General features: G+C 38.9%; 1 protein-coding gene across 1 annotated transcript in view; it reads right to left on the minus strand.

The window, feature by feature from the left end:
- Window positions 1-343: 343 nt before the first annotated feature.
- LOC112981888 (aldehyde dehydrogenase 1A1) overlaps window positions 344-18,612 on the minus strand; it is a 51,006-nt gene continuing 32,737 nt past the window's right edge. The window contains exons 9-17 of the mRNA XM_026097881.2: window positions 18,268-18,329; window positions 16,068-16,196; window positions 13,118-13,231; window positions 11,301-11,403; window positions 10,539-10,723; window positions 7,096-7,260; window positions 5,001-5,158; window positions 3,325-3,399; window positions 344-981 (exon numbers count right to left, since the gene is read on the minus strand). Coding sequence (XP_025953666.2) covers window positions 909-981; window positions 3,325-3,399; window positions 5,001-5,158; window positions 7,096-7,260; window positions 10,539-10,723; window positions 11,301-11,403; window positions 13,118-13,231; window positions 16,068-16,196; window positions 18,268-18,329 — 1,064 coding nt within the window. The 3' untranslated portion in view covers window positions 344-908. The remainder of the gene's footprint in view (window positions 982-3,324; window positions 3,400-5,000; window positions 5,159-7,095; window positions 7,261-10,538; window positions 10,724-11,300; window positions 11,404-13,117; window positions 13,232-16,067; window positions 16,197-18,267; window positions 18,330-18,612) is intronic.

Below are 18,612 nucleotides of genomic sequence, written 5' to 3' on the forward strand. Positions count from 1 at the left end.
AAAGGAGACTCCCTTCCCTCTCCTCCACTTCCCTCCTTTTGCCTCCACACTTTTATTTCTCGTTTGTCATCTGTTTAAGACTTTATGATATACTTATCACTACAAAGCCCAGTGCTGGCTTTTGGCAAACTGGCTGGTGCTCTTTGTTTGGGTTCATATTTTTCCATTTATAATACTGTCAAAGAATTAGGGAGTTTAGTCTCCCTATAGTCAATATAATATACTTCTAATGACCTAAACACACTGCTAAGACAGTAGTGCCTCTTTAAGGGTATAAAATATGTGCTACACAGTGCCCAGCAGTAAACCAGTGCAATAGAAAAGACTAATAAAAGAAAGAACATTAGTTTTAAGGTAGATTTTAATATTGTTTAATATTATCCAGATTACATTGGAGTAGTACTTAATATGATGACTAAATTCAACATTCTAAGAAATACATCTAGGAGAAGTCTATGATTTTCCAAAGACACAGAAAGGTATCTATCTGCTAGTTACTCATAAGTGCTTTTGTTAAGGCCACAAGAAAAGAAAATGCAAAGAGAAGCTTGCCATCTAACATTTAGAAGAGCACACAAATTCAAGCTATACATGTATAGTGTACTGAAAAAGGAATATTTTTGTAGCATTACAGATAACTTCCAACGAAAATAAAAAAAGTTCTTTCTTAATATGAATTTCAAAATGTTAGCTATGTTCCAGACATTGAAGTTTCCCTCTCTCAGTTAATCATATTTTAATTTTCTACATTACTGTTTATATTGTTAATGTAAGCAAGTATCTCTTATACAATCAGAAAGCAAAAGGGCTAATGTAATAATTTGGGATATAAAACTTCTCAGAATTCAGATGGCATTTGCAGAATCATTTAGCATTTGACGAAGCTAAACTCGACATCTCCAGCAGCATTATGAGTTTTTCTGTGGGATTTTGATTGTGACAGTCTTAACTTCTGTATATTCATGAAGGCCATATTCTCCCCTAGATAAAAGAGAAACAAAGGCAGTACTTAGACTAATTCTTTTTATATGAGTTATGTCCTGGATGGGATTTTTTGTGGTGCTGTACAATTGGCCAGATGCATAGCAAGTACCCTATGCATATTCTGAAGATGTCTCTGCAGCTAGATTGCTGCTGGATGCTTTTTGAAACGGAATGGCAATGGTTTCCCCTGAAAAGAGGGAGAGGGAACAATATCATTTCTGTGTAGAAGAATGCTGCTTAATCAGTTTAGTGCATTTCTAAACTGGGCTTCTGATCACCAGATCAGGGACCTCCTAAGTCTTCACAAGCACACTCAACAGGTCTTTTGCAAAAGTCTTCCTCAGCTCTCAGTTTTCCCCAGAGTCTGAGAACAGGTGCTTCGTCTCAAGTAAATGAGGGGACATAATCCACTACAATATCTCTTAGACAGTGAAAAAAATCTTAACTCTTACTGACATGTAATTAGCATGATTCCACCTTTAAATTTTACATTATGAGATGAAATTGCTTGGGTGCCTAGATGTTTCGTATTTGATGCAGTCACACAATTTAGATAAATGATTCTTTTACAGAACAAAAGTTGCTACAATATAATGCTATCCAGTTCCCACAGCCAGCTTACTAGGCACATAGGTATGCAAAACAGAAATCTATGCTCAGGACTGTGTGATGTGGGAAAATGTTAACTAATCTTCTTTTCATATTATTTTGAAGAGGCATCCTGTTAATATGTAACATTCAATAGTTTACTTCACACTGATATTATCATTCCAGGAATTATTTAGGGAGTTATCTTCCGGGATTCAAGGAAATTCTAGATATGCCTTGATACATTGACTTTCTGATTATTACAGTGTAATTGTTTCACAACCACTTCTTCCATTCCTAAAATTTTTTGTCACATGCTGTTTACAAAATTATTTGGCATTAAATTTCTTTTTTCCATGGCAACAATCTATCTAGTACTAATTCCTTCATTTCCCTATGGCAAAAGTACTTTTTTGTTGGTTCACTACTTGTGATTATGCACCAAACATCACGAGAAAAATTCATATGCACAAAAGCTGGACTCCTTTAAAATGCATTGTTACAGACAATATTAATCCTTATGACATTATATTATTGTTTCCCTGTTATTTCCAGCAGATAAATCTCAAAAGTATTTCTGCAAAGGACAGTAATTCAGAACTGATGATCTTCCCAATTTTTGATATTCAGCAAATGCAAAACAGTCCTTGATAGTAATGGCCTAAATTATATATATTTTTTTTCATTTTGACATTTTCTAAAGCTCTCAGCACTGACATAACTCTGTTTCCTTTGCAGTCAGTGGGAACTTTGCCATCAGGAGCAGACTGAGTCCAGTGATGAGCAAGCATGAAAATCCTAGCCTTTCTCTCTCTTTAAAAAAAAGAAAGGATAAGAAGCTCTCATGCGTTATGCCTGCACACATATTATTGAATTACTTCCATAATTCAGGAAAGGTACTTTGCATTTGAACTAACAAAAGGGAAAACTTACATACTTTGATATTTATTCTTTGCTGTAAAAATAATTTGGTCAGTATTCTCACTTATTTGGCATTCTTTAGCAAAAGGCTGCTTGTGATTTATGTTCCAAGAAAACCCAGAAGACATAATGCTATATAATATAACAAACAAATATGATCTCCAACATTTCATGATATTGCACATTACATGATTTGTTTTTTAATATGAATATCAGAATGAATGCAGATAAAACAAGACATGATTCAAATTGAAACTGGACTAAACCTTAGATGTTAAGAAGAATTTGGTTAGCTTTTCATTTGTGTATAATTCTGTGCTACTAACTTGGGAAAAGGCCAAAGGCTTAAGGACCTCAGAAGGCTATTTTTGTCATAACTTTTGACCAAGCTGGACAGTACTGCAAAAACATTGTTGCCACAACACTGTCAACCTGGAAACTCTTTTCTAAATCAAAGATTTTGAAACTGGAGCAAAAAGGTATTATCATTTCAAAAACTGAGCATTTAAAGAGGATTTGACAAGCTATGCATGACTGTACATACACTTTCATGCAAATGACACTATATATATGCAAAAACTGCACAGTGTTAACACAATGATCAGTTTTACACATATATATGCAAGCTACTACAAGCCGTAATTTTCAAAAGACATGTGTATGTAAATAATTTTCTTATTGTTTTTATAGAGGAAATCTTTGCTTGGCACTGTTCCTAATAATAGTGACAAAATCTCTAACTGGGCATCCTAGTCATGAATATTAATAGTGGGCTTCTGAATTTCATTTTGCAGTTCTTGTGAATCTACACTTAGAAAAGTATTTACTTACATTTCTCGTCCATTTCCTGACATCTTAAATCCTCCAAAAGGACACTGGGAAGACAGTGCACTATAGCAATTAACCCTGGAAGAACAGGCAAATGACTTTACACAGTGTGGTACAATTTTTCCACTTCTGAAAAATCAGTGTTGTTCCTTTGACTGTAATAAACCTATGGTGATATTCACAAACTACGTATGACTATATATATTTCAAAAATCCATGTAGGTCAAGATTCAGAGAAACAAAATATCACCAGAAATTATACTACTAGATATGACCAGGTGTTACCGTTGATCAAAGGTCTTCAAACAGAGTGACAGTCTAATCTTTCTGCTGGTGACTATGGTAAATCTTCTTCCTAGCTACTGCATGAGCTTTCAAACCAAAGAGTAGTCATGATTAGTCTTCTGCAGGTATGCTTCCAATAGGTAAATTCAGGATCACTTCAGTCCCTATTTAGGGAATTTTATTTGATGCTGCTCAGTGGTTTGAATATTCTATATTGTTGAGGTCAGGAATACATTAACAGGTAGGCTTGTCATTAAGAAAGGAATTTCACACTGGGAGTTTGTAGTATGAAGAGTTTTATTGGAACAAGCATTCTGCTCACTAGCTGAGAAGCTCTTTCTGTCTTGCAACATTGGCAAATAGAGATTCTCCATTTTCACATCTGACAACCTTTTCTACTCTCACTGCCAGCTTACTGGTTTCAGCAAAGAGGTTCCTCTTATAGCTGAAGATTTCTAGGCAGATCAGCTCTGACATAAGATTAAAAAATAAAGCTTTGATTTTCTTTTAAACCTTCTTCCTTTTCAAACAATGCCAACACACCAGTTAAAATATTAACTGAGTTTTAGAAAGTGTGTTTGTTTAGGTCACAGGACCTGGGCAGGAATTTGTGCTGGCTGCAAGTTCCTCGAGACCTAATATAAAAGGGAGACACGTTTTTGGATTCAAGTAAAACCATCTGTTCTCTGTCTGATGCACTGTGATATCTGTAGGGAAATGCAGGTCTTCTTGCCAGTGATAGCCATGAGACTCAGTCTGCTCTTCCTCCAGGCTTTCACTCTTGCTTCTCCCAGCCTTTCCCTTCCCGGCTCCCTGCAGGAGAGGAGCCCCTGCTCCACCTCAGCTTGGCAGCTTCTTTGGCTCCTTCTCCTGCCTCATAGTACCTGCCCTGCATCTGCTCCAGCCTCCTTCTACCTGGTCTCCTCCCATTTCCAGTTCCACTCTTCTTGCAGCCATGTTTTATCAACCATTCTAATCGCAGGAGAACATTCTGTGCAGGCTAATGGCCCAGGGCCTTCAAATAATGGATTTCTTTATATGGGACAAAAAGTGATCCCTCCAAACTGAGTGTGTGTTGGGCTCTCTCAGCATCCTGAATGGGAAGGAAATTGGCATTCTCACTGGATTCCCTTTTCTCTCTTTTCCTTTTAAGCAAGTCTCTTTCATTTTTCGAAATCACTTTACAGGAGAATCATGTGACGACTTGCAAGAAATATTTATTTTATAGCACATTAAATGTGGAAAGGTGGATGGAAGAGAAGCAGAGGAGGATGGCATTAATCTACCTCTTTGAAGATGGCCAAGAATTGAAATATAGATGTCTACTCCCACCAATTATTGCCATTGGCACTTGCAGATCTGAAGGAGGAAGAATTAAGTAAGTCATTACTTACCATACTGTTCCAGCCTGAAGAGCAGCTGTAAATGTCAGTGCTTTATCAACATCTTTGGTAAAAACTCCTGCTGCTAAGCCGTAGGTAGTATTGTTTGCTCTCCTGATAACTTCATCTACAGTTTTAAACTTCAGGATTTGTTGAACAGGTCCAAATATCTGTTTCAGAAACATACACATGAAGTCAATTAATATAGCTTTTGAATAATTTATATTTTTAAAAGTATTTTTCTTTCAGATGGGCCTTATTCCTACATTTATTTAGTCAAGATTATGCCTCTTAGAATAGAATAATAAGAAGTATTGTAGTTTCACATAACCATAAGATTTGTATGCTATGCCACATATCAAGATAGTCTATTGTAAAAGGATTAATAAAGCAATAAATAATAAATGAATTGAAAATAAATGATGAAAATAACTTAAGAAGAAGAGACATCTAGCATAGAGGTACCTAGCATGAAATCACAAAACATTACAGATCTATACTGGATACCAGTAAACTGTTATTTTCTTCTCTAAACTCCAGTTAATTGAAAAAGACATTCAGCTTCTCCTTCTCCTGAACATTTTATTAGAGTTTTCGTCACTGCAAGTAGCTGCACAACCAGACATATACATCAAGTAAAACAACTAATTACGGTCTCCTTCTGGGTGTTAAGTATTATACACAAGAATGCTTCTTCAGAGTCAGCTTTCCTGCTACCTCCTCACACTGTGTTCTCAGCCAGAGATGTCAGTGCCACCACACAGTGCTAATGTCGGGCAGGGGAAGGGAGGCACTGACACATCAAAAGAATTTTCTTCCCATGGAAATCCATGAGCTTTCCATGTGATTTTATGGGAAACAGGGTTTCGTGCTAAGTTTCTAACTATAGTTGCAGGATTTGATTTACATAAATCAGAAAGCTACTGAACATGGCTCCACAGTTCCACCTGTGATATTCAGAACCCAAATATTTTTAAATTGCCTTGGCTCACTGTGGCTTCATTACTCAATAGATTCGAAATAGCATGAGAAGCGCAGCTGTGATACTGCTGACCCACAGGAAACTAATAAATCCATGAAGAAATATATCTCTGTGCAATTTCCCACCTGACTGCCAGATCAGCAAAAATAATCAAACTTACTTCTCAGACAGAGTTCTCCTATTTTTCTCCCATTTATAATGAACTCTAGATTCTCCATTAGCACTCCCGTGCTAATTTTAAGTCAGCCTGATGAATGCACTGGATACTTTTAGCAGAATGCAACTGCAGTATTGCTGGCTATGTAAAGTAATAACTAGGGTTGCACTGATTTCAAAGGAGCCATCTAGTATGCAGAAGCATAATGGGCACCAATTGCAGCGCAACTGCAGATGTTAAAATCAAGGTGAATGTAAAAAAACAGAGAGAGAGGAAGCCAAGACTGTACTTTGAGGCTCTGTTTATGCAATTAATTTTCTCAAGCAAAGCAGCTCTGCACTCCTAACCCTCTCTCCTCCCTTCCAGCTGGCCACTGCTGCTTGGGCACTGTTTCCTTAGTGCAGGCTCCTTCAACACTGCGTGGGCACATCTCCAAACTGATCCAGGTTAAATAAACCCTGCAGAGGTACAACTGTGCTTTGTTGTCATTGCCACCAAGAAAAACACTTGTGGAGGCGCAGTTAAACTCTTTTCTCTTGTTGCAGAATAGCTCCTGGTTGCAGAGCTGTGTCAAAACCCCAAGTGGCTTGGATCCTCATGGGGGGCAACAAATTCGCAAGCTGTGCCTCCAAGGTTTGTTTCCCTGTTACAGGTTACCGTGACTCTGGTATGAGAGACACAGGAGCAATGTAATTAACAGTCCCAACCTTAACACTTCTTACGTCCTATCGGCTTAAGCCAGAGCCTTTGTTGGCAGGCCAGCCTCCTTCTCCTCTCCCTCACCTCCACGGAGTTGCTGAAACGGGTGCAAGAAACCAAGAAAAGGATTTTAAACTGCACCAGGCTAGAATGACATATTTACTAGGAACATTTTTATGTAGCCACTTGACCTTCTAAATGGATATTTTGTACAGACATTTAAACAGACAATCTCCAGCAAAAGTACAAACTGCCAGGAATTTATTTACCTCTTCTTTGGCGATGCGCATATCATCTGTAACATTAGAAAACACTGTGGGCTGGATGAAGTAACCTTTGTCTCCCCATGGACCTCCTCCACATTCCAGTTTGGCTCCTTCTTTTTTCCCACTCTCAATTAGCTCCAGGATTTTTTGATACTGCTCCTTATCAATCTAAAAGAAAAGATATTGCAGGGATGAAAACAGAGTACACTGATAACAATTCTTTTCTAACCCATTAGCTGCACTGTAACAATGTTCTAGCTTTCCTCAGTTGTACGGGCTGAAGTGAAACAGCTGGAGAGCCCTACAAGCATTCTGGTCGTAACTTCTCAGAATTTCACAGGCTTTTCTCAAATGGACCAGTAATCAGAAATTAGGCATAAGAGACTCAGCTTTATGGGGTCTGATATCCTGTTTTCCCAAAGGGAAGGGAAGGGAAGGGAAGGGAAGGGAAGGGAAGGGAAGGGAAGGGAAGGGAAGGGAAGGGAAGGGAAGGGAAGGGAAGGGAAGGGAAGGGAAGGGAAGGGAAGGGAAGGGAAGGGAAGGGAAGGGAAGGGAAGGGAAGGGAAGGGAAGGGAAGGGGAGAGAAGGTAAAAGAAAAATGCTCTATAAAATAAATGTGTTCTATACTTCTTTCAATACTCATGTCAACTACAAATTGCCTATTAAAATGAGAATTGCTGGGCTTGATTCTGCAGTCATAACAGAGAGCTTGGTGCAGCCAGTGGGATTCTTCCACTCTTCACTAGGGCCAGCAGATTGGCCCTGCTGTTTTCCTAAACTATTTTTAAAAAAGTTAAAGAGCAGCAATGATACAAATATAACTGAGATTCATTTCTGTTTCCCATTCGTTCTGACATGTTAGTGAAATAAAGATTCGTACATTTGAGCCTGAGAAACACAGATGGCAGATTGCTTACTGGAGGAAGCCCACTCCTGTCCCTTGCACAAACCCACCAACAAGTACAACCTTTGCCATTTTCATTTTGGCTCTGTGGTATAGCAGAATGTACAGTGTTTGCCTGGGAAAGGAGTTTACGACGGCAGTACAAAGAGGCTTGCCTTCCTCCAACCCCTTTCAGTTTTCAGTGGCAAAGGAGTAACTGGAAATAGTTATAGCTATAGCCCCCCAGAAACTTCTACATGGGGTACAGAAATAGATCACTTTTCCTTTCCTCTCCTCCCCTCTCCACATCACCACTTCACCACTTCATGCACCCAGGGAAATTTTGTAGAAAGTAACATTTATTTTGAGAGAAAGTCAATGGTAAAGCTTGCTTATTAGAGGCCATTTTCATAATTTCATTACTCTTTCCTTAATTTTTTCAAAGTTCAACCCTTCAAGCACTGGCTTATGGAGACACTGAGATTACTTCCAGAGGGACAGCTACCCTTGCACACAAGCTGCTTCTCTGTGGTCATACTACAACATTCAGCAATGGATCATTTGCATCGTACTCTCTTTTGCCATTTCAGCATAAGGAACAAGTATTACTGTAGTCATAAAATAAAAAAATATTTTTAAAAGGTTTTGGTGAATCCTGGAGACATATTAGACTAAACAGTTACTCAACAAAAAATGTGATAGAAGCTTATTTTTATAAGAACATTTATTTATAAGAATATTTATAAGAATGTGATTTCTAGCTCCCTGCACTCCCTTTGTCATTATGCTTTCAAACAATTGCCTCATTGCACACTAAAGACATAAAATTTCTGCTACCCTGGTGACCTCTTGTGCATAAACATCATGAAGAGAAGAAAACATTCAGATGATACAGCTCATGTTGCTGTCAGTTGTCCCTTTGTCATTACTACCATCGTCATTATTTTTCTTAATAACACGTGAATTAGCATATATATGTTCCTGTGCATTCCAACATGGCCTTCGGCCCTTCTTTGGTGCCCACTGCACAAAGCGGTGCCAAGGCAGGTGCTGCCCTGCAGAGCCTGCACGCTGCAGGGGGGGCAAATACGGCTTTCGAGGGGGCTCTATGGCAAGAGGTCGTAGTGATATACCTGACTCAAGATACCCGAGAAGTAGGCAAAACACAGCACAGAAGTTAAAGATAAAGAGAGGTATTTAAAGGAATTACCACAGAAGAAATGAATCTAAACTGCATGGTTACAATTTGCCATTAAAATTGGACTGGTAGAGTGGCACAGACAAAAGTAGACCACACAAGTTCTAGAAGGAGAAACTTTGCTAACCTGTGAAGAAGTTGTCTGCTAAAGCTTGCTAGGGAGAAAAAGTGGTCAAGAAAGGCAAATGCTGAGTCTGATGGAGAAAGAAGTTCTCACTTTCTTTCAAGTATTCTCAGCAACGCTATTTTCAAGTGTTTAACCTTTCATTTTGGTTAATAAAATGTATTTTTCTCTATCATTTAAATTATTAATATAAAAATTGTTAGTACAGAAATAAAGAAACAATAAGAGTGGATTCCTCTTAGTTTGTTATTAACTATATACTAGGCTGAAAAGCAGATAATGAATTCCAAGAGTTTCCTTGTTACAGACTCCCTGATCTCTGGCATTTGAATTTATTCAGCTGAAGATATTATTTTATTAGCAAGACACACCTCAGGATATCAAAATAGCATCTTTAGTATTTTCAAATTCTCCAAAGCTTGTGCGGCTTGGAATGCAGTTTTCTAATTTGCATGGTGTCTTTGATTACATAAAGTGACTACACCAATAGAGAACATGTTATCATTATCAAACGTGTGGGAGTTTCTGTCACTACAGCTTTTGCTTTATCTCTGATACAGTTCCTTTATTCTGTAAGGATCAAATGAGTACATAACAACTCTGCCAAGAAAGTGTACATCTTGTAGTACAAACTGATATATGAATAAGATTCTAGATAAAAAAAATTTAAAATTCTCTGATGTAATCCACAGACCTGTGATAGCAATGCTTTCTAATGCTGCATGTTAGCATTCATTTAATGGTGCAGCTGTTGGCAAAGTCTTTTAACACAAGCAGGAAAAAGTACAAAATGATGTGTTTAAATCGTGCAATACTCTAAAACTGACTCCCATGATGATACACTAGCATCTTGGAAAAGGGGAAAAGACGCTATTTAATTTCCTCAAGTTGCTCACTTACAGTGGCACTATTTGAATACAGTGCTATTAGCAATCTTTGACATGGGTGACTGAACTTGCACTTTTTCACCTGCCACATCTGAGCTTTCTCGAGGTGTTTTAAGTTCTGTACACTTGTCCCCATTCCACAGTACAGGGAACTAGAAAAGAGGATCAAAGCTTACCTTTCAGCCTGTGGTGGTGGCAGTAATGACTAGAACTCAGGTTTCTTCTTCCTGGTCTTTCAGCCTAACCACTAGACAATTGTACTTAGCCACAACACTAATACAACAATAACTTTATAAGTACATTAAAACGTGATGTGTTATTCAAATTACATTAGAAACATGTAACATAACTTACTTGAGGGCCTTGCTGTACACCAGGCAACAGAGGATTCCCAAGGGTGTACTTCTTTGCTCGTTCAATGCTTCGGCGAACAAACTCATCATAAATAGGCTCTTCCACAAAAATCCTAGATGCTGCTATACAACACTGACCCTGGTGGTAGAACAGAGCAGTGTGTGCAAATTCCACAGCGGTGTCCACTGAAAAGAAATGCAGAGTTCATCAAACCATAAGCTTGAGTGTCACAGCACAAATTCTTTATTAACCTTTGTCATGCCACCTCATTTCCCTTTTTAGTACTTTCTATATTTTGGCCCTTTAAAACACAGATATTTATCTGTTTACTTATGTCTAAAGCTACTCTCATGAAGAATACCACAATATGCCTGGACAAACGCACATTTGACTATGCCATACGAAATGCTGATTTAACTTTATTTGCTCTATTAGCAGTACCAAGAGGAATATTCAGCTAGAAAGTTGGTATTCCTATATAATATCCATCTAGTTGGTTTTCTTTCCCAGAATTTATGTTGAATTAGGATGATACTTAATTACAGTGAGGGTTGGGATGTCGTCAGAAGTTCCCATCCATCAACGGGCCATCAATTTCTGGTGGCAATCTAAATGAAAACTATGGCATGACTAGAAAAAATTGAAGAATTACCCCTCTTTAGGGGGATAATTCCCCTCTTTATAAACCATTTTTCGACAAAGGAAAGATAAAAAGTAGGACTTGCAAATGTATTAGGTTTATGTAATAAAAACATTACTAACAGTCTGCATCCGCAAATACAACGATAGGACTTTTCCCTCCAAGTTCCAATGTAACCCTCTTCAGATTACTCTTCCCTGCTGCTTCTTTGATCAGTTTGCCAACCTAGAAGGTAGGAAAAGAACAACTTCATCTCAATAAGTTTATTATGACCTCAGTAACACTTTTCTGAGTTCCTCAAAAGTGAAAATCACAGTTCACAGCTGTCCACTATCACAGTAACTGTAGAAACAAAACAAAACAAAACAAAACAGAACAAACAAACAAACAAATGAATAAAAGAGAGAGAAGACTTGGAAGGGAAGAGCCAGGATGCAGACAAATCACAAGCCAGGACTGCTTCCTAAAACAGCTTCTCCTTGGACTTTCTCATACTAAAAGTTATCTGGTGCTTGCTTGGTATTGCCACTCTACTTTCTCATATCTGTAATCTAAAGTAGACACTGATTTCTGCTCTGCCAATTCCTTCCATTAGGTTGAGATTTCTCTACTTTATACATGGGAAAGCCCTTTGATGCACAAAGTATATGAGAGAAAATACAGATACCCATACCGGGTATATGGCCCACATCACTGAGAGAGAGGCCTGAGAGAACCAGAGGAAAGGGGCAGACCTGTGCAGCTCTCCTGTTCCTTTGCATTGACAGTATAATTAAAAGAACTTTTTTCTATGAACTGTCCTGGAAAAAATACCATATGTACTTCCCTTGTGAGGGGAAAATATGCTTATAGCACTTGTGGCTGTGGCCAGTGTGTAGCAAACTTCAGATAGTTTCTTGCCTGTGCTTGCCTTCTGGCCTTTGGGAACACCTCTCCTTCCTTTCTTGCTGCTAAACTGCTCTGTCAGGTATCAACAGAGTCTGCAGATATTCCCTCTGCTCCACATGCCCCTGGAGGGAATGAGGTTCCCTGGGAGCACTAGGGATTTTAGCTGTTGCTGTATGTAGGGAATGTCTATGGGCTATTTCTCAGAGGTTGCACTTTTGGGTTGTTTTCTTTTCCCACTACTTTAGCACTGAGGGTTTCTGAGAATAAACATAACTCTTGCACTCTGTGTGTACTGACCCTTGACATGAGGCAATGGTATTTATCTTTGGAGTCTACATCCAAGAAGTTAAAAGACCAGTTGGCAGCTCTTCTACATAGCATGCATGCAGTATAGCATAATGCACTGTATTAAGTATATAGTTATATAATGTCTGCACTGAGAAATCTTAAATCATATGAATCACTGTTCTTTAGAAAGAAGGTGAGGGAAAATTAACAGTGACCTTCTTTTCAATTATTATACCCCTAAATATTCAAATACACTTCCAAGGCCATGCAAATGACCATCAGTATTATTCAGATATCAAAAGCCAAAACCTAACCTAAGTCTTTGCAGGACCAGAAATGAGGTTTCTGGAAGTACCTTGCTACCATCATGTTGTTATTAAAATTAAATAGAAGAGAGCACAGATTGTTTCACTTTTGCATTTGTAAAAATGACCATTCTTAAACAAGAAGAAAACTGAAAAAGTTATGAAAATATTTTCTTTTTTAAAGACAAGTCTTGATATAGCATTGGTATACTAGAAACAATTGTAGCTCATGGAGCGCCTTTGTTTGAAGGGCTTTCCTGCAATACAAACATTGTTTAAATATGTTTGAAGTTAATAATAACCAACAAATCATTAAACAGACTTTGTTTAACAAACCAGCAGCCAAAAGAAAAAAAAAAAGTTAAAATAGTTACACAGAACAAGCTGGACATTAAATCATTACTGGGAATTGGAGGGGCAGAGTTCCTGCTTACACTTTCTTGCATTCATTATAATACCTCAGTAGAGCCTGTGAAAGCCACTTTATCTACATCCATGTGGTGAGAAATTGCTGCTCCGGCAGTGTGTCCAAAGCCCGGCACAATGTTCACAACCCCAGGTGGAAATCCAGCCTGAATTGGAAGAGAGAAACCCATAAACATGAGGAAGTGATAATGACTAGAAAAATATGTCTCATATTGTCTTATTTCCCTTTTCATTTCTCCAGCCACCTTGTCCTCAACATACAGATATTCTCAACTGTAGAATCCGAAATGTGTTCATTTTTCACATTATTTTTTTCCCCATACTTATCTTTTAGGCCATTAAATTTGCCCTTTAAAAAGAAGAACTCTCTGTTTTATTTTAGGGTTTTTTTCAGTGCTATTGCCAACAAATACATTTAGTTTTTCTTTTCTCCCTCAGTCAGATGTGTAAAGAAAAAGATTGCTTAGTTTTCTGTCTGCTTCATTAAAGCTGTTTGAATCATTCTGTTTGCCTGTTGACTTCTGCTCATTATTCCTCAAGTTAGATGATATTTAATTTGTTAGTAAGTGATTACTTAATTAATGATGATTAATTCTATTAATAATGTGAATCTGAAATTCTACTATGAAAAATGATGGAAATAGTATTTCAAATTTAATGGCTTTGCTTCTTCTGGACATAGGTTGGAAACAGAGCAATGGACAATATGACAGTTTATGGTACAAAAGAAGGCAGGTCTGGCTAACAGCTGGCTACCTGGCCTATCTGCAGTTCTAGTATCTTGCAAAGTTTCTTTTTAAAGATGCCCTTCCTATGGGCCAAATAAAACCCATTGTCTCCTACTAACTCTGTATTGGATATGCTGCATTCATAGACAAAATAAGTTATTTTTCTTCTAACAGCCCATCAGCCCAAATTCTCATGAATGTGTGAGGTGCAGCTGGATTTTCTTCACACTTTTGAAGCAGCTATAGGATCTCCACAGCGCTTAGGAAGAGAGCAAGCAGAGAGTTACAGGACTGAAAATGCGCATCTCCTCTGTTATCACTTAAACCAGTCACTTTTAAGGGTTAAACCGGAATAACATGCCTAGATTCCATTTTCATTTATCTGCTGGTGAATTATAGCTCCTAGACCTCATATCCTGTATTATGAACACCAGACAAGTATTTCTGTTCTAGCAACTTCAGTTACTCATGGGATTACGCTCTGATTCACTCCATCAATCTTTTTATGCTCATTTAACAGTTCAGATCAATATTTACCCAGAACTGATGAGACAATGAGGTTCTTTGCATTTCCTTAGCAGTGTGCTTCAAAGCTAATCTGGACAAATAGTTTGTAGAGAAAAATAAGGAAGATATCCTCTACAGAGTGTGTGTGTGTGTATGGGGGGGGAGTAAATCATACCTTCTCACTTCAGGCATTTAATTTCTGTGTCTGTAGCAGAAGCTATTATCTATATCAGAGGAGCCTCACAAGGGCTATTAATAAGGATAGCAAGGATTACCAGCCATGACTATATTTCTTTTCTTATTCAGACACTAGAGAAAAACAAAACTAAATTAGCTCACCAGTTAGTTTCGCCAGAACTCTAAAAACGCTACTGAAGTGATCACTGGGTTTTTGATCTCTAACAAGGATTTGGGCTCCCACTTTATTTGGGTAATTCAGATGTAAACAAAAACTCAGCTAGATTTTGGTGAATAAATCTTGAGTCATCTGATGAGATAAATATTTGCCTTTAATTAAAGTCCCACAGTGTCTGCCAGATAATCCACTAAAGACATTTAACACTGATGTATTTAAATTTCTCATTCAGCTGATCACTGAATAGGGAAAATGTGGATCATCTCTTGTCTTTTACTAAAAGTGCTGTAGGGTCATACCAGTCATTATCACTGTGTAAAAGTCCTGAGCTTGAATGCAATCACAACCACGTTCCCAGTTATTAGCTCTCCTTTCAAGAAGTCGTATCAGAACAGATACTTTATTAGACTCAGGTCAGAACTGAGTTATTTTCCCTGTAAATTTGCTTTTCTACAGAAATAAACTTTTTGATACTTGTTAAAAAATAATAGAGAAGACACCTCTGAATAGGATTTGGCTTCTCCATGACACTCACTCATTGCACCCCCCTCGCCTGCCCCGCATATTGGGGTGCAGCCAGGCGGTGTGCCCTGCTGAATCACTGCTTCGGAGCATTTCGGCACGCTGAAATGTGCTAAGTCATTGCCATCAGCACTTTGGAAGGTCACCGGGCTGCCAGTTATTGACACCCGCGCCGACCCCTCAAACACGTGAGCTTACATTTGTTGACCTTGTTGGGAGGCAGGATAGCTAAACTGTTTCCCTGATATTCTCTGCGTGTTTGCTGGGCTGGGCACAATAATCAAGGTTGCTTTGGAGGCACTGGGGGAACTACCCTGCTCCCTGCACTCAGAAGCACAAGGTGTAGCCTTCTCCCAGTTTCTGTGTGAAGATTGCTCATGAGTTTGGCAGCAGCTAGGCAGTTAAGTTTTACAGCTCTCTGTTAATCATAAACCCATATGGATGAAATGTTTGTTCAGTTAATAATAAAAATAAGAATAATAATTAGCTGTACAAACAGCTCCCTTTCTGTGATAACTAATAAAGTCGGTGCCACCCAGCTCTAAAAACCCTGCTCCTGACTCGTTGTTTGCTTTTGACTTTGAAAGGTATGGCGCTTTTGTAATACACCTATGTGTGCCAAGGAATGGGGTTTAATAAATTGCTGTTGTGGGTTTTTTTGTGCCGAGACTAGGCGGAAAGATATTCATGCTTTTGCCCTGGTTTTGCTTCACTGCTTTACAGTAAGGCGAGTTCCATAGCACAAGGCTAGACATGCAATGAGGAGTACTTGCACAGAGCAGCCGGGCTTATATTACCTCCATGGCACTTCAGCTGAAGTATTCCCTTACATTTCTGAGAAGTGCAAAAACTCGGCTCTTATTGACTTACCTCTTTAATTAAGGATCCCATGTAAAGGGCACTCAGTGGAGTTTGTTCTGCTGGTTTGACAACCACCGTGTTTCCACAACAAAGGGCAGGGGCGATCTTCCAGACAAACATAATCAATGGGAAGTTCCACTGAAAGACAGATGAGAAGGTGTATCCTGTTTCTAATACACCACCAAATTGCCCTTGCTTTTTTTGCAATAATAACATGAATTGTCAACTGGGTGGCTGAACTCTTTGTTGAACTCTTTTCAGTGTGAAGATATTTTGAAAAAGCAACTAGCAAGTGCTGTTATACAAAGACCAGTGATTTTGGTATATGTGAGTCCAGGGAATCCAAAGGGTTAGTTAAAAGCTCGGGAGACAATAAAAGTATGCCTCTAACAAAGCTTGACAAAGAGTTCCTGGATTAGTGGTGAAGTTGGGAGTTTTGCTATCTTCTTTCTTAAACGACCACATCCGGCATCAGTTCAGCCTTCTAAGGGAGATAAGGTAATAATCTGCCACACTGCCCCTGCCCTCTTCCCTGGCTGTTTCACTGGCAGCTGTCTATCGCGGTGAGCCCAGCCAGGCTGCAGAACGGCTGACTGCTCGGCCCGCAGGCTCAGCCACGTGGGGCACAGTGTGGCTGGGGCACAAACGGGGCTGGTCATTTCTGCCCCTTTGAGAATCCTTCTAGTAGCTTTAGAAGTACGGAGCCCATGAGCCTCACCGCAGGAGACGGAGAGTGTCTTACATCTAAGAAAGGGGGGAAAAGGCTGTTAACCCTCACCTATTATGCCAGAAAAGCTTGGAGAAATGCCTATACAACTGCTCTCTCTCTCTCTTTCCTTAACTCATTCCAACCCTCCTCCCCCCCAATATAACAAAAGCACAAACTAGCACAAAGTAAGGGACTACAGGGTTTCCTAGGTCTTTTTCAGTGAAGCAGAAAAATGCAAGCAGAAAGGAAAAGCAGAGCTAGTTGAAGTGGTTTGCAACACTCACATAATCCTCCAAAATTTTGTTTATATAAAAATACTCCAATTTGATGGGTTCATGTTTCAATGAAGAGCAAAGAGAGATACACTTAGAAGTCCTTGAATATTTTATAAGGGTGGCCAGTGTTTGCACTAACAGCCAACTGTCTATACTTGAAGGCTACAGTTTTACTTAGAAGTCACCACATCTCATGTGTCCAGTTCATTAGCATGTCTTGGCTCAGAGCGCTTTACTTGAAATAGCTCATGCCTGACTTACAAGGGGACCCAAAATAGCAGCTCTCCCAGAGGCTCCATCCAAATGTTTTATTCCAGTGATGACCTCAAAACCAATGCAGTGGTCTAAAGAGAGGCCAAACCTCCAAGCTCAACTGAAAGACATTGGGAACATGTGTGGGACTCACAGGTCTGAGCAGATCTGGTGGACAAGCTGACTATTTCAAAAACCGATAGGCTGTCAAACAGGTTAGGTCAGGCTGCCCACACCCTACCATGTGCACAGAGGTGGGTGGATGGGGAGTGTGTAGTACAACTGTAACAAATAATAGCTATTTTCACAGCAACCCATCAAATCCGTCCAGACCTTACCAAAGAATCTCAGGGTCAAGTTGCTCAGGGTTTGGGGTGTTCAGACTGAGGCAGTCCTTTTGACTCCACTTAGAACAAGTAACTTAAAAAAATGGGAATTTTGACACTCTCAACAGGAGCCTGGGAACATATGGCTCAGTATCACTGCGCTTATTGGACACATTCTTTGTGTTGCTATTTCAACCATCAACAGGGTGTATGAGTCTTAGTCATAAATAAAGATCCCAGTGGTCTAGGTGCCGTACAAAACAGAATTGGAGACATTCCATGTCCCCAAGAGCATATTGTTTATAGGCTGTAAATATTCACCTCTCCTACTAGTTTATTCCCAAGTTTTTCAGTTCCAACAGAACACATACCTGTCTTTCAAAGCAATCGATCAATCACTCTTTTGAGATTTGTTTATTCATTTTTTCCACACACAGGGAAAAGAGAAGTGAGGGTGGACAGGTGAGCATTCTTCAAAATGCCACTTAACAGATTTTGAGGAGTACTCAAGATGGATAGTCTCTACCTTATAGGACCAGAGAGGTTCTGACTGGTAATGTTTCACATATCCACTTGCACAGACAAAATTTCAAAAGCAAGTCCATCTACAGTAGGAACATTTGATTTGATAAATGGCTCCAACTTACAGGAATAATTTGGCCACACACACCAATGGGCTCGTGTCTTGTAAATGTAAAAAAGTTTCCATCTAGAGGAAGAAGAAATAAATCAGACATTCAGACAAAGCATTTGGAAGAAATAGTTAAATAAAAAAGAAGATAAACTTGGATACCAAACTTAGCTGCATACTATTTTACTTATAAGTGACATTTTCAAAATTTTAACTATGCAACAACAACCAAAAAGTACATCTGGATTCAATCTCATAGCTTCAAGGTTTGATTCTGCCAGTCTGACTGACTTGCTGCAATGGTAACCCTGCTTCTCAATATGGTATGCACAGAACACCAATGAGCATTCTTTGTTTCTTT

Source organism: Dromaius novaehollandiae, chromosome Z, assembly GCF_036370855.1.
Source record: "Dromaius novaehollandiae isolate bDroNov1 chromosome Z, bDroNov1.hap1, whole genome shotgun sequence".
Taxonomy (NCBI): Eukaryota; Metazoa; Chordata; class Aves; order Casuariiformes; family Dromaiidae; genus Dromaius; species Dromaius novaehollandiae.